General features: G+C 37.2%; 2 protein-coding genes across 2 annotated transcripts; both read left to right on the top strand.

Moving 5' to 3' along the window:
- Positions 1-75: 75 nt before the first annotated feature.
- LOC113494289 (deleted in autism protein 1 homolog) lies at positions 76-2,368 on the top strand. Its single transcript, XM_026872566.1, has 3 exons — positions 76-684; positions 928-1,109; positions 1,457-2,368. The coding sequence occupies exons 1-3, from the start codon at positions 76-78 to the stop codon at positions 1,893-1,895; spliced, it is 1,230 nt and encodes a 409-aa protein (XP_026728367.1). The 3' UTR covers positions 1,896-2,368.
- Positions 2,369-2,996: 628 nt separating this feature from the next.
- On the top strand, positions 2,997-15,005 carry LOC113494288 (G patch domain-containing protein 1 homolog). Its single transcript, XM_026872565.1, has 10 exons — positions 2,997-3,217; positions 8,600-8,790; positions 9,436-9,574; positions 10,022-10,203; positions 10,573-10,815; positions 11,185-11,337; positions 11,982-12,129; positions 12,542-12,962; positions 13,460-13,660; positions 13,826-15,005. Exons 1-10 carry the CDS (start codon positions 3,148-3,150, stop codon positions 14,643-14,645), a joined length of 2,568 nt encoding a protein of 855 aa, XP_026728366.1. The 5' UTR covers positions 2,997-3,147; the 3' UTR covers positions 14,646-15,005.
- The last annotated feature ends 174 nt before the right edge of the window (positions 15,006-15,179 follow it).

The following is a 15,179-nucleotide window of genomic DNA, read 5'->3' as shown; positions in this document are numbered from 1 at the left end:
GTCTAGCGATACAATATTTTTTAATTTCCGAGCTATGTTACGAAAAATTTAAATTTAAATGTTAATAATTAAAACATGAATGACAAAATTTACGAAAACATGTTGCTGCGTCGCCGATTTTGTAAAAGAGTGGCTTTGATGGCTATAGCATTTACAATATCCTTTTATGTGTCAATTCTATTGTTTGGTGATCTGAAGGCGCCTAGGGTGATGAATTTGACTGATCTGAACCGATGTCCGGCATGTTACGGAGTGTCTGTGTGTCCGGAGCTGTATTCTAACCAAGTAATAATCGAAGGGCATACATGGTCGAGCATGTTTAACGCGAAAAACATTTTCTATGGGTACACGAAGTCGAATCGTCGGGTTGTTTTGAAGAAATTGGCTCACAACTCTGAGTTCAAGGATTTTGATTCTAAGATGTGTAAAACTTTCAATTTGAAGCGGAATTGTAGGCCCATTCATTTGCTGAATGTGACTAATGTGGATGAGAAGTTGATAAAACTGGTGGAGTATAACTTTACTTGGCCAGACACTGAGCCCAGAAAGGGACTTGTGTTGTGTCCTTATGCTTACAGTCTGTATGACTTGGTGTTACCGGTATTGGACAGTAAGAAGCCTCAGCTGGATATGATTAATATATGGACCATGCTTAGTTTAAATCCAGAACCTATAATATTACAGGTGAGGCAACATTTGAATCTTATTATCATCTTGATTTGAATTTGCACTTAATTATGTGACTGATGAATGATGTATCTTTTCATTAGTGAACAGAAGTTATTTTTGTATTTATTAGTCTATTGTGTAATGGCTTGATTTTTAGAAGCAGTCCTATTTTACTTAAGCTTGTTAAAAGAAAGTTCATTAAAAACCTTTTTTAGACTAACAAATCAAGACTATTATTATGTATTATTTCATTTTAAGATTCTACCAAAATCCAGTGGATGGCCAGTCCCAGCATATGGAGGTGTTTGTGGCCGGCTGGAGGTTGTGGCAGACGAAGGAGAACCTCTTTCATCCCTCACTCAAGTGGCCTGGTACAGGAAACTGAAGTTTGCTAAGAAAATCCTTGATGCTGCCATGGACTTCACTTTTAAACATGACAGGTTTGTGTACTCAACTAAGAGAGTAGGTTAAATTACCTAAATGTAATAATTATGTTACTAAGACTGGATTTAAACAATGCAATGCAAAACAAATAATCTTGACGAACATAGTACTGACTGTTGCCCTACAAGTAGAAGTAGAGTATATTCAGGTTGACAAACATAGTTAAATAAAAAAAACCATTGCCAGTTTTAAAAAATGTGATCATCATTGATCAATTTTCCTCTTTATGTCAAAGACTGTTCCCAGTTGTGCAATAGTTACTAGCTGTTGTTGTTATAACAAAGAGATAGATTATGAAATCCTAATAAAATAGCCAACATTGAATTCACATTAATATTTCCAGGTTTCGTTTCTACCTCATGGACTGGTCATTAGACAACATAGTGGCCAATGAGAAAGACGACATTACCTTCGTCGATCTTGAAGACCTGATAGTTTTAGATAAGCACATATCGCCCGGCAAAGACCTGCCAAACTGGTACCAAAGATACGGCCGGGAACTCATTGGTCCTGGCTTCACATTCTCCATCGAGAATATGTGTAAACACCATTTAAGCGACCACAATTTATGGGCAGCCTGTTACATTTTAGCAGGCGACGACGATCCATACTTGTATCCAATACCCAAAGAGGTTAATTCGTCTCGACCTCATTTCGACAGGCTGTTGAATGAATGCCTGAACGGCGTTGACAGGTTTAAAACAATAACAACACTTCAACACGTCATTGGTGATATGTTGATGGATGAGAAAATTGTAGGCTACGGAGCTGTTGTCAGATGATGAAATATTTTATAAAAATTGTGTTAAAACATAATTTGTGATTGTATTTTGTAATGTCCTTGTGTTGTTGCATACATTATTTATTTATACATATTCAAGCTTACGAGTTGAATTTTTAAATGGATTATTGGATTCTAAATTTAACTCTCATCTTTTTAAACTTGTAATGTTATAGAAATAGGACCTTAGTGTGAATAATATTAAATTAATAAGATTTAATATTATGATATTACGAATGCATTTTACTCAGTGCTTAAAGATTCGCTAAAGCTTTTTCCGCCTGAAATAAGTTAATAAATGTTTTATTTTTGACAATTATAATTTATTTACAATAAGCATGACAAATTTACCAAAAATCTCATTTATTCTGAATTTAATTTAATGTGTTCCTAAAGCTGTGATATACTGTTATTGATTTATTGTCATACCTACATATTTGATTGGTTGTGAAATACAATTCTTCTTTTAATTTATGTGTAGTTTTATTTACTTTTACAGAATGACATTAGTTTTTATGTGAGTAGAAAAGGCGTCATAAAAAGACGCTAGCCGCAGTGGCCCAAATCGGTCAATAGGGGTCAATATTTTTCCACTAAAAAGTTCGTTTTGGAAAGCAGTATAGAGTAGGGTAAGTATATAAAGGGAGATGCATTGTGTTTATAAGTCAATGGGAAAAATTGCTTTTATTTGCTCTATCAATTAAAATTACTATAGATTGGACATCGGGCCGTTTTGGCTGAACGCATAGTATCTGATCATCCGAAGGTCGCTCGTCACTCGTTTGCAGTGACAAATTCGACGCAGACGCGGGAAATTTAAAATGGGGTCACTTGATCAGATTTGTCGCTGCAAACGAGCGACCCATGAAGGCGTAGCCTCGTAATATGTCTGATGAAAGGCCACGATAATCTAGAATGTGTACATGTGTAGTCTTGTTTTAGTAATTTGTTTCTTTTTAGACAAAAGAATATATTTATCGGTCTTATTCATGAGTCAAAAGGGCAAAAGTGAGTAAATAACGAAAATTTTAATTGGTTACTAAACTGAAATATTATAATCAATATTTTAAGTCTTAAACTTCAAGACCAAGCCATAGACAAATATTTTAATCTGTGTATGATATTTACATTATGATTACAGCTGTCAAATCGTTGCAAGAATACCTAGCGATTAGCGAAGTGAGCCGGTATCTTGTCTAAAAAATTACAAAACAACACTCCAGAAATAATTGTTACAACATTATATCACTAATATGAGCGATGCTGACTCGGACGAAGAAGTATTAGTTCAGTACGGCACTCCGTTAGAACCGTACGAAGAAGGTTAGTGCAAATCCTCGTCGCCATCGGTGATTTCTTTTTGCGTTTATATTTGTTATCCAATTTTACAATAACTTACTTAAATGTTTAACCATTTACCGAGAAATTACTTGCTCTTCATATATAATAGATTACTTTTTTAATTCTTTCCGTGCTATCTCGTAATTTACGACACGTGTGAATTCCCTTAACGTGAACAAAATTCCTTTTTTAACGTAACTTTTGTTACTTGTAATTCCATTGGTGAATTTTGTAGTGTTTTTAGGAATTTGTCTAAATACGATACAACACTGCAGATGGTTCTGAAGTAGGTTCTCAAAGAGTTACTCATTGCTTGGGCTCTGCTATAATCCTGTAGTACGGGCAACGTCTTCCCTTTCTTACTTCTATCAATCTTGATAATACACTACTACTTACCAGTTCAAAAGAAGATAACTAACTGAATAGTAAATTTATCAGCAGTAAGGAGTTGCATCCTTGTGTCGCGAGTTGTTGTACAAACATGCAAATTACATGTTTAAATACACCCAGACTCAAAACAAGCATTTGTTGCACAAATGCTTGTCCTATGCGGGATCAAACCTGCGACACATAGTGCGCTGTGGGTTTGGAGTGGTGACCTCAACCACTCGGCTACATACATTCACTGAACAAATTCAACCTATGAATATATTATAAGCACATTTGGTATGCATATTATCGCTATATTAGTTGACTGTTATTGTTAATCTGTATTGTTTTATAATAAACAGTTACGATTACAACCGTCACATAAAAACTCTATTTTAATAATCTTTTTATGAAAAAGAGAAACAATTTTATTTTGATACTAAAACACTAATCATATGACACTGTAAAGTTTTGCCTTTTATTTATTTATTTATAAGGAAGACAAACAGCTTGTAGTGGGTAAAAAATTACATGAATTTGCAACATACAGTAAATTACAAGTCTTCATACATATCCAAAAAATTACTTATCAATAGATTTGGTTACACAAGATCTAACTATCTCCATAGGTAAAGAGAATATTGAAAACTGCCACCAAACAATGGTTGTAAGTTTTGATGAACCAATCTTTATAATTGTAATCTTTTCTGACTGCTTGGATAACAAGTAGTTATTAGAGAGTATTAGAAACCAATTGTGCATATTATGCTGGGTTCAGTCCCCTAATAAGACAAGCATTTGTGTGTTAAATTAATGCCTGTTCTGAGTCTCGGTGACTGAAATGTTTCCGAAGAATAATTCTGTTGTGTATAAGTGTACAGTGCAAGCAAACATGCAAACATTAGTTCGATATTCTGAATTATGAAAACCGACAATGAAATATCTTGAACATGAAATATCAGTTTTTTTTAAACAAATAACAACTGGTAAATACTAGTTATTTTTTTACTCTCAGATTGAACCGGAGCCATGGAGTCCAACTGCCAAATACCAAAATGTAAAAAGCGTAAGAGGTATAATAAGAAGAAGCCCAGTTTTAAGAAGTTCCTAGGAACAAATGCAGATACTTTCAATAGGATGAGTGTACAAGAATTTCAGAATATCCATAATAAGGTAAATAGTACTGATAGACCCAGCCTCTGGGGTATAATGAATGCAATGTCCAAAGAGATTCGTGACTCCTTGAAGAGCCAAGGTCAGAATACTGCCCAGAGACCTCAAGTGCAGAGAGAAGAAAATCTAAATCAGGCTGGACCTTCAGGTGTTATCTTTAACACAAGAAAAAGGAAACCAAGTGAAACAATAACATCTAATAGCATTCCAAAAGTCTCTGCAGAATCTAATTCAACATATCGTACAATACTAGGTTCTGAACGTCCTACGCGATTCGGGCTCCGGGTCCTAAACCGTCCTGTTGGACAGATTTACGACGTGAATGCATCCAGTGTCGAAGGCTCGCGCTCGCGCTCCTTGTCACCGAGAACGCCGCCTTTGAATGGTACACATTCGGACTGTGATAGTGATGCTACCAGTTTACTCACAACAAATAGACAAAACTTCCAGATAGATAGGAAGAATATTGTTGAGATTAGTGATAACGAAGATGATTTGTTACTTAATGAACCTGTGCAGGACAAAAATACACAGACCATAACTGTAACAGATGATGATGACTACAAAAATATTGATGGTCCAATATATGTCGGAATCAGGAACGCCACTCCAATGTCGAAGAACAAAATGGCATCAGTCAATCATGCTCTGAATATGGCAATCTTGCGTATCGGCTTCAATGGAGCGGGGCCGCACTTCACACACTGCTCACACAAAAATGGTTGGATTCTCATCACCTGTGAAGACCACGAAAGTCGACAATGGCTTGAGAAAACGATACCTACGCTGTATCCGTGGCCAGGAGCGAAACTCTCAATCATACCTAATGGGGAGCTGCAAAAACCTATTTATACAACGTTTTTAATTCCATGGAAGGAAGGCGTGACTGCTCATCAAGCATTGGAATTAATTCGTATACAAAATCAAGGAATCGAAACCATAAACTGGAAGATTATAAATGGGGCTAAAATACACGCAGGACTAATAATACTTCTATCAATAGACAAGCATTCATATGAGGCACTACAACGTTTAAATGGTTTAGTGAATTTCGGAGCCGGTCAGATCGAATTTAAATTTGGAGCCAACATTCAAGAATTTAAACAATTTTCGCCCTTGTCGCCAGCCAGTGCGCAAAAACTTACATCATAATCAGATGAATTGAAAACTTCGGTTTTAGTAACTCTTTCTGTATGTTACGTACCCTCGGCTAAACCGCTTAACCGAATATGATAAAATTTGGTACGGTCATTTTTTAAACCTCCAGAAGTGATACGGCCTATTTTTTTGCTCATATCCAAAATCCAGGGTATGGAGCCACAAAGAAAATACTTGGTTTCTAATAGAATGCTTGAATTTTCAATAGCTGATAAGCTTATTTAAAGTCTTCAAATGATTTTCTAATAGATTTAATTGATCAGTCTCCCACTGACCATACTACTCTTTTCCAATAAACTATTTAATCTCATATAGGCTATAGACTCCATCAATCTTATACTGAACTAAACTAGACAGACAGAATAGAATATTCTTTATTGCACACCACTTAAGTACAGGATTGGATACAAGTAAATAGTTACATGGTGCCACTAGGGGTGGTCTTATCGCTAAAAGCTTCACAGACATCCTTTGGATTTCTCTAAAAGATCGCTTTGAAGATTGACGGACCGCATTTCAATTGCAACGCAACTAGCTTACTGCGGGTTAGCCATTTCAGGTTCCAATATTTCCTTCACCGTTTGTCAGTGGTATCTATGATTAAATAGAAAATACATTTCTAAAAAGTCACATTGGTATTATAGCCTGCTTTGGAATCGAACCTGCACCTTGTGCAAGGCTATAACAAATAGAAGTATTACTGAGATGATAAAGTTAGAAACTACCGAAACTAACTTTTTCTGTGTTTTAATCACCAATTTAACATAATATATAGATTTAACTCACGTTATAATAGTTGCAAAAACTGCGCCAAATATTATATTTAGCTGAAATGTAGGAATCTCTGAGTTTTTGCTATGTATTATTAAATATTTAGCATATATGGCTATTCTATACCGAGGCTATGTAAGTCTCCAAAGGTTGATAAGATGATGTTCTAAGTAAGGTTTTCGTCTTCGTGTGTGTCAATGTAAATTGAACCTTATAACATATATCAATAACTCATAATTTTGTGATGTTCTTGCTTGGAATATGTAATTTTGATGAAGACTGTTACCATTATATTTGTTTTAAGATAAAATAGGATAATTCCTAAGGAATTAAATCTTTTTCTTGTTTATGAGTCTCTGCCACTGGTGGCGCTTTCTGTGTATTAAGAACATTATATATTTTTCAAAATTGTTAGAATAAGCTATTCATCATCTGTATTCTAGTTATCGGTGGCTCAAACAGTTTGCGATATCGACATTTTAAACTAGTTTATTTATATCTATCAAAGAAAAAATAGTTGTTTAAGGTAACTGTGTATCCATATTGAAATAAGAATGTATACGATGTAGTCTAAATGAATAACACTTAATAACACATTCTAATAATATTACATAGTATGTCTTACATAGTATGTTTTGTGTAGGGTTTAATTATAATCACTTACAATTAAACATGCTGCATTTATCTAGTACCTATCTATCTAGAAACGGATCCATACTTGATGTAACAGTGTACCCACGCGTACTTATCGGGATCGCCCGACTAGTTTCGGTCCAAGCCGGAGTACTTAACCATGAGCTGAGGCTGAGTCAAGTGTCGACCACACCATACCCAGTTACGATTATGTTTAGAAACATACAGAGTGCGCGAGTTCTAGTCACCTAATGTATACCGGTTAGATGAGAGGAAGGGGAAATGCTCATGACGTCACAGATTGTCTTTTGTCTCCCTCCCGCTTGGTATGCGTAAGCGAGATGCCATACTGGCCATTCTCTTGCACTAAGTGCTACACAACGCCTTGTGACAACTCCAAGATTTTATATCAAGGCAAACTGAGACCGTATGGCATGTCACGTCGAAAAAAGTTTTAAGACCTGTACGTAAGGTTGAATTTGCTTTAGCAGGTTGTAGAAATTGTTGGGTTGTGTTTTGTTCAGGGCTGTGTTTCTATTCGTAATCTTAAGCTATTTGATGTTTAAATAACTTATGATATAGTCAATAAGTTTATGTCTCTATCTCTGTCACGTTACATTGTAAACTAGTGACAAACAGATTTTAGGATGTTTTTTATATTATGTTGACTCGAGTGTTCGGCGGTCAGTATATTAAGTATTTTATTGTTACTAAATTGGCTATTGCCTTTTACTAATGTATGTAATGTTTTACTCTTTTATGAATAAACAGTTTTTTCTTCAATATATAATTGTTATTTTTTTTTTCTACCCTACTTTTGCTACCCACCGACATACATAGACTTGCACACAACTAATACTAAAATAATAACTTCTAAACTCAGATACGTAAGTATAGAAATCATATTAAACACTTTACTTAATCATAAAACAGTATAGCTCAAAGATAATCAGCAATAAAATAACACGATGTATAAAGTTCCCCTAAGCATAGGCCCAAAATAAGTACTCCATATTAAATAACCAACATGTGTTGACTGTTATTCTTTTCTACACACATAGCTGAGTGGTAAAGGTCACCAAAACGTGTCGCGGGTTCAAATCCCCATAGGAAAAGCTATTGTGATCCACCAAGTCTTATTCTGTGTGCCTTTGTGCATGTGACTTGAATATTTGTAAAACCCCCCTCGACACGAGAACTTTACGCCATACTTTTTAAAATAAGACCTGTTATTAGAATTCTATTCATGATCCTCATTAGATGACGTGCCAACGAAACGCAAGTACCAGCAGCCGGCAGACCAGTACGCGGTGGACGCTCACGGGCGGCGGCGGTTCCACGGCGCCTTCACCGGCGGCTTCTCGGCGGGCTTCGGAAACACCGTCGGCACCCCTGAAGGATGGACCCCGACCACCTTCAAAAGCTCCCGAGCGGAGAAGGCGCAGTTTTCAGTAAGTTTTCGTTAGTGCGGCATTTGTTTTAATCGTTATTTTGTTTTTTTTTATTTCTTATGATAGATACCTGAGAATCTTTGGACTGTATGAAACGATTGTGTTGATACTTTTTTATTAAATATAATATGGCTGTCGTTTGGTTCCATCATTGGCTCAGTAGCTTTAATTTGAAGATGGTTGTATGTGAATTTAAAAAAAGGTTTATTTTTTTATATATTAACTAGCTGTTGCCCGCGACTTCGTCCACGTGGTTAGAATTTTCCCCATTTTCCATTGTATCTTCGCTCCTATTAGTCGCAGCGTGATGTTATATAGCCTATAGCCTTCCTCGATAAATGGTCTATTCAACACAAAAAGAATTTTTCAAATCGAACCATTGGTTCCCGAGATTAGCGCGTTCAAACAAACAAACAAGCTCTTCAGCTTTATATATTAGTATAGATTAATCCTTGTAGAATGCGCCTCCAGTATTAAAGTAGGTAAGTCTAAAAGTTGTTTTGAAAAAAATATTTTTTTTTTGTTTTGTTTGAGAAACCAATATGTCCACAAGCATATATATAAAAATATACAAAGGCGGACTTAATTCTAGAGATATTTTCTATCAGTCGACCATTACCATACTAACCTATGTTCCTACCCCAGGGTCAGAGGCCAGAAGACTTTATGGACGAGGAGGATCGCGGCGAGTTCGGTATTGCGCCGCAGGTGCTGCAGACACAGAACGATTTCTCCGGCCAGAAGCGGCAGAGACGGCCGCAGTACCATGACGGGCCTATACCTGGTAGGCTATACACACAATGTTTAGTATTAATGGAGACAATAATATATTAAATAGTCTAAATACCCACCTTTTTAAACGTCATTCCATTAAAATTTTATCAAAATCGTTCCAGCCGTTCTTATTGTTGTAAATTGCATTGTCACCGGTTTTTAAGATACCCTGAAAATATCAGCCTGCTAGCTTATCGGGAAGTGCAAAGATTGGGTAACAAAAATCCAACCGGAATGATAAACAAACAAGAAAGTGAGTGTATAAAAACGTGGGAAAATCGAGCTGTTTTGATGATTCCCTTAAGTTTTGTTAAATCGAATTAAACCGAATGCTAAGTTGCCGTGCCTATGGACTTTGTATTGTCTGAAATAAATGATTTTTATTTTATTTATTTATTATTAAGCCAGTCACAGTTTTCAAAATTTTTCTAATTCTTAGTTTGCACTTATATTCCAGGTGAGCCTGTTCTACAGCAGTTAGTCCGCGCGGTCCACGAGACGGCCGCGGTGAGGATGCTGCGAGCTATGGGCTGGCGGGAGGGCCAAGGCACGGGCGAGAGGCTCTCCAGCAAGGGGAAGAAGAAGGCCAGAGAACAGCACAAAGTGTACGGGTGTTATGTGCCGCCCGAGTTGAGACAGGTGAAAATTGGGAGCTTTTATGCAGATTTGCATCTTTTTAGGTTTAGTTCTACATGATGAACTGAACGGTGTGTCTCAGTGTGTGCGTTTTGTTTATTCTGATATTGGTTTTGAAATTTTGGTCATCACTTGCAGTGGCAGCGGCTATATTTTCAATGCGTTCTATTCCAACTTGTTTATTTTTATGTTGAAGTTTTAATTTCATCTCGTGTCGCCAACATTGACTTGACATTCGCATTACAAAAACGTTTTGTATAACAGCCAACTGTTCATATGAGTATTCCAAAAATTAGTGTCGAAATTCTCCTAAATACATAGAAAAATAACAATACCTCATTAATTCAATTCATTTAAAATTTCAACTTACAGAACCAAGAGCCTCAAGACCAGCAAGACGAAGAAGAAGACAGTTCGGATTCCGAATTCGATTTTGACACATTATTCGCGCCAGACGATTATGAGCCTTATCTCTTGAGCCGTAAGAACGATCGCTTCGGTCTCGGCTACTCCGGGCTCAGCCGACACTCGGTGTTAGGGAACTTGGTTGGGGAGTATGGGAGTGATGCCGGTTCGAGTCGAAGCCATCTTGTTATGAAGGATAAAGGCAGGAAGGTATGTTGTCTCTTTTTGTTTTGGTGGTTGTTGTTTGGGAGGGAAAAGGACAACGATAGTTACACGTTGTTTAAGTTCAGTTTTCATCGTATTTGGATATTTGAAGCTTTTTGTGCCTTAGCTTTAGGTAAATGGTAAAAAGGAGTGGACGAATAATAAAATATATTAGTCCAAATTTTTAAACTCCTAAGTTATATCTTTATAACCTGGCAGAAGAAGTCGCACTTAACAGCTGATTTATTATAAACAATTCATATTGTACTTTCCACACTTCAAGAAGTTTAATTGAAACTGAAATCAAACCTATTTACCTTAAAGCAAAGTACTACATATTGTAGAACATTAAAAACCTCATTAATATCCTTCCAGGTGAACATCCGAGGTCAAGCGTTCGGTGTCGGCGCATTCGAAGCGGATGACGACGATATATACGCGACGGAGGACATGTCGCACTACGACTTCACAATAGGAGGCCCGGCCGCCAAGCCCGAGCGGAAAGCTGTACAGAACAAAAGCGGCAATGTATGTGTAACAATTAAATACTAATAGATTTAAAAAAACATTATAAAGGTCTCGGGTCGAGTCTGGATGAGGCTAGCACAGGACCGTAGAAATTGGCACGAAAAAGGGGAGGCCTCCCAGCAGTGGGAGGATAAAGGCTATGGATGATGATGAGATTTATAAATCTAAATACCCACGTTTTTAAATATCACTCCATTCAAATTTTATCAAAATCGGTCCAGCCGTTTTTATAGTTGTAAACTGCATTGTCATCGGGTTTATAGCTACACTGAAAATTTCAGCCTGCTAGCTTATCGGGAAGTGCCTCAAAATTGAGTTACAAAAATCCCACCGGAACGACAAACAAACGCGTACTTTTCATTTTATCACATCATTAAAAAGTAAGTAGGATAACAAGCACTTAAGTTTGGTAACGGGACCTAAAACATCACTTACTAGTAAAAAGCGTACTGGTAAGTGAAGTCACAAAGATTTTAAATCACTGTATCCATTAATTTTATCTTAACGAGATATATGAAAATATACGTATCCAATATTTTGTGGATATCCGTCTGAAGGACTGAAATACATTTTTTTAGTCAATTACCCTGTTCTCAATGTCGCGAGTCCGACACTTACTAACCAGTACTTTTTCTACAACTCAGGTATTACCTGGTTTCGTGAAAGCCAGCAAGCCTCTCCCGCCGGTCCCGTCGTACCCGGCCCCCGCCCTGCCGCGCGACTACACGCCGGCCGTGGCGGGCGCCAGGAGGACCAGGTTCGAGCCCACCGCGCACAAGGAGAGGGACCAAGGTATGTCACTATAATTGTGTGTGTAACACAAAACACAACCTAGCCTCACAAAACCATACACATATTTTTATAGTCTGTTTATAGTTAATGTTCCCTTGCTTTAAATGAGAAGCTGTTCAAAGTTTTGTAATCAGCAGCCGTATAAATTAAAATAACAGTAGATTTGAAATGAAACCACATTTACGGATTTTATCGCAGTTTAACTTTAGATTTTATCTCGCACGTTTCGACACCTTTGCAGGTATCAGGGTCACGAGCGGACTGAGATGGTCGGACCATAAAATCCGTAAAAATAGTTTCATTTCAATGTCTAACATTCGGGTAAACCTAAGAAACCACTATGTAACAGTAGATTATTAGATGTATCTATTTATTTCGAGTAACTAAAACTTAGCAATAATAATATCGACAGGTCTCGGCCGACACGAGCTAACAGCAAAAGCTCGCGGTGAACTGCTCGGCGAAGAAACACCCCTCCCCACTCCCGTCACAGTCACACCGACAAACATACAACCAAACACACAGACAGACAAACCAAAAGACCCCATAACAAGCCTTCTTGGACGAAACGTAAACTTCACCTCAGAAAAAGACAAAGAACTAAACTATATATCAATAAAAGACTCGGGAAAAGAAATAACGAAGGTTTTTAAACCTTTTGTTGGCAACCCTGCGAAGCAAGCGCGGTACGAGAGATATTGTGAGGATAAGACGGCGCTGGAAAGGGATGGAGATATGGATAAATTGAGTGAGTGGGAACGAGAGAGGGAGATTGTTGAGTTCGAGCAGGCGGCGAAGTTGTACAAGCCTTTGACTGGGCTTATGGGGGATAGGTGAGTGAATTGAATGATTTATGAAGATTATAATATTAGGGGTTGAAACGGTCTAACGCTTCAGTTGATTTATGATTTAAATTGTTGTATCTTATATGGGTACAAATAAAGTAATAAGCGTCGGTCCAAACATGCATTCATCAGTCACTGTAAAGTAAGCTCGTCGTCAAAGCTTATAATTTTTTATTGGATGCATAGCTTGCTAATTTCTATTAAATAAAGTATCATACAAAAGTTCTCGGTGGCTCCACCCTAAATGCAAAAGAAGCAATATGATTGTGCTTGTGACTTTAATTGTCGCGAAGTTCCTGAAACACAAGTATCAAATTCTTTACTACAGATGCTTATAGACTTTCATTACAGCTGCAACATAAATACATCTGTGAAAAACATAAACATATCTCTAATTATCAGGGATCATAAGATACAGCCGGTTAGGCGGTCTTTTTCATCGATTAAGTATTTAAATCTAATAAGTAATTAAATGAATCTTCCAGGTTCACCCACGCAGCACAACCAGACGACGCCCTAAACCCGTTGAGCGCGGTATCGAAGAGTGTCAACCACGGACTGGCCACGCCGCAGCAGCTGCAGGCCGCGCAGCAGGGACTGTACGGGGTCACCACGAGAGTGGTCACCGACTGGCGACCTGACGGACTCGTATGCAAGCGGTTTAATGTGCCCGAGATTGGGGGCAGGTCAGTAAAGTCATTGGCAATCTGTAATTAATGATAAGTGTCCTTTTTTATTAAACTCACCCCTGGTCAACTGTTAGACGTTCCGCATAGAATCATCAAATTTACCTTATAATATATTTCGATTGTATTAAACTTCATCTTTAACATGTTTTATATTGCCCACAGGAGCGAGCAAAAGAAAGAAGACAAACCAAAAGTGTCGTATTCAATATTTTCTTACTTGGAATCGTCAGTACACGACAAAGACAGTTTCGCCAAAGAGCAAGGCAACTTCAGTGGCTCCAAATCCATACCCACCGCACCTAAAACACAACCAAATGACAAAACGAATACTCCAATAGAGGCCACGAGTTCAAAAGATGATACTATAATACAGGCCACCACTTCCAAAGAAAACAATCTTCAAACCTCAGGGTTTACAAAACGTCTGACAGTCGCAGAAATATTTCTCAAGGAATCCGAACAGAATAAGAATCAAGGGGCAGAAGTAACGGAAACAATAAACAAATTCGATAAAATGGACCTCTACAAGTCTATTTTCCTTAGCGACAGCGAAGAAGAAGAAGATTTGACAAAGAAGAATGAAGTATCAGACTTCATAGAAACTCCTAAAAACGTTGAACGTAATACATCTCCACCGCGAGGCATCTTCGCGAATATAGACTTTGACGAACTCAACGCTTGGAGAAGAACAGACAACACTAAAAAGGAAGAAACTAAAAAACCCGAAAATACAATACTAGAAGACAAACAAGAAAAATCTGAACCAGTAGAAGAAATGTATGGACCGAAAATACCCGAAAATCTACAAAACCGCTTAAAACCCGAGGTTAAAACTCAAACCAGTATAGAAATAGGATCGTCGTCCAGTGAGGATTCCTGGGTCGATGCGAACGAATTAAAAAGCAAAAAAAAGAAAAAGAAAAGCAAAAAACACAAGTCCAAGCATAAAAAGAAGTCGAAGAGCAAAAAGAAGGATAAATAAAAAAGGCGCTATCAGTCTAATGTTAATTTAAGATAAAGTTTAATATGGTATAAGCAATTTTTGCCAATATAAAACTTGGTCGAAGCCTTATGGAAAATATATTGTGTCTTGAATGGTTCTAAAACCCCAGTGACAATAGCATTAATTTCCTTACTGCGGGCGTTGTTTATAAGACAAAATGTCGTTTTAATGCGTTTTAGTTAAAATGAAATTTTCATTACATTGAATACAACTGCAATTTTACTTAGTTATGCGTAACTGTTTCTTTCTCTAAGAATTTTATCCTTCATTATGAGAGAACTGTAATGTACCACCATATTGCTTTGTCACCTGAAGTTATTAAAACGTATTTTTCTAAAATCTTTTGATTTTTAAAAACTCCTAGCTCAAAGGTAAAAACCCGGTAAAGTGCGAGGTGCGAGTCGTTATTATTTGTTGCTATGACAGCAGAAATACACCATCTGTAAAAATTTCATCCGTCTTTCTGCCACAATTCATGAGATACCATGGTGACAGATGGACAAACAGCCGAAT

The sequence above is a fragment of the Trichoplusia ni genome, chromosome 5 (assembly GCF_003590095.1).
Source record: "Trichoplusia ni isolate ovarian cell line Hi5 chromosome 5, tn1, whole genome shotgun sequence".
Taxonomy (NCBI): Eukaryota; Metazoa; Arthropoda; class Insecta; order Lepidoptera; family Noctuidae; genus Trichoplusia; species Trichoplusia ni.
The sequence above is the reverse complement of the archived record's forward strand: the minus strand, read 5'-3'. Positions and strand labels throughout refer to the sequence as shown.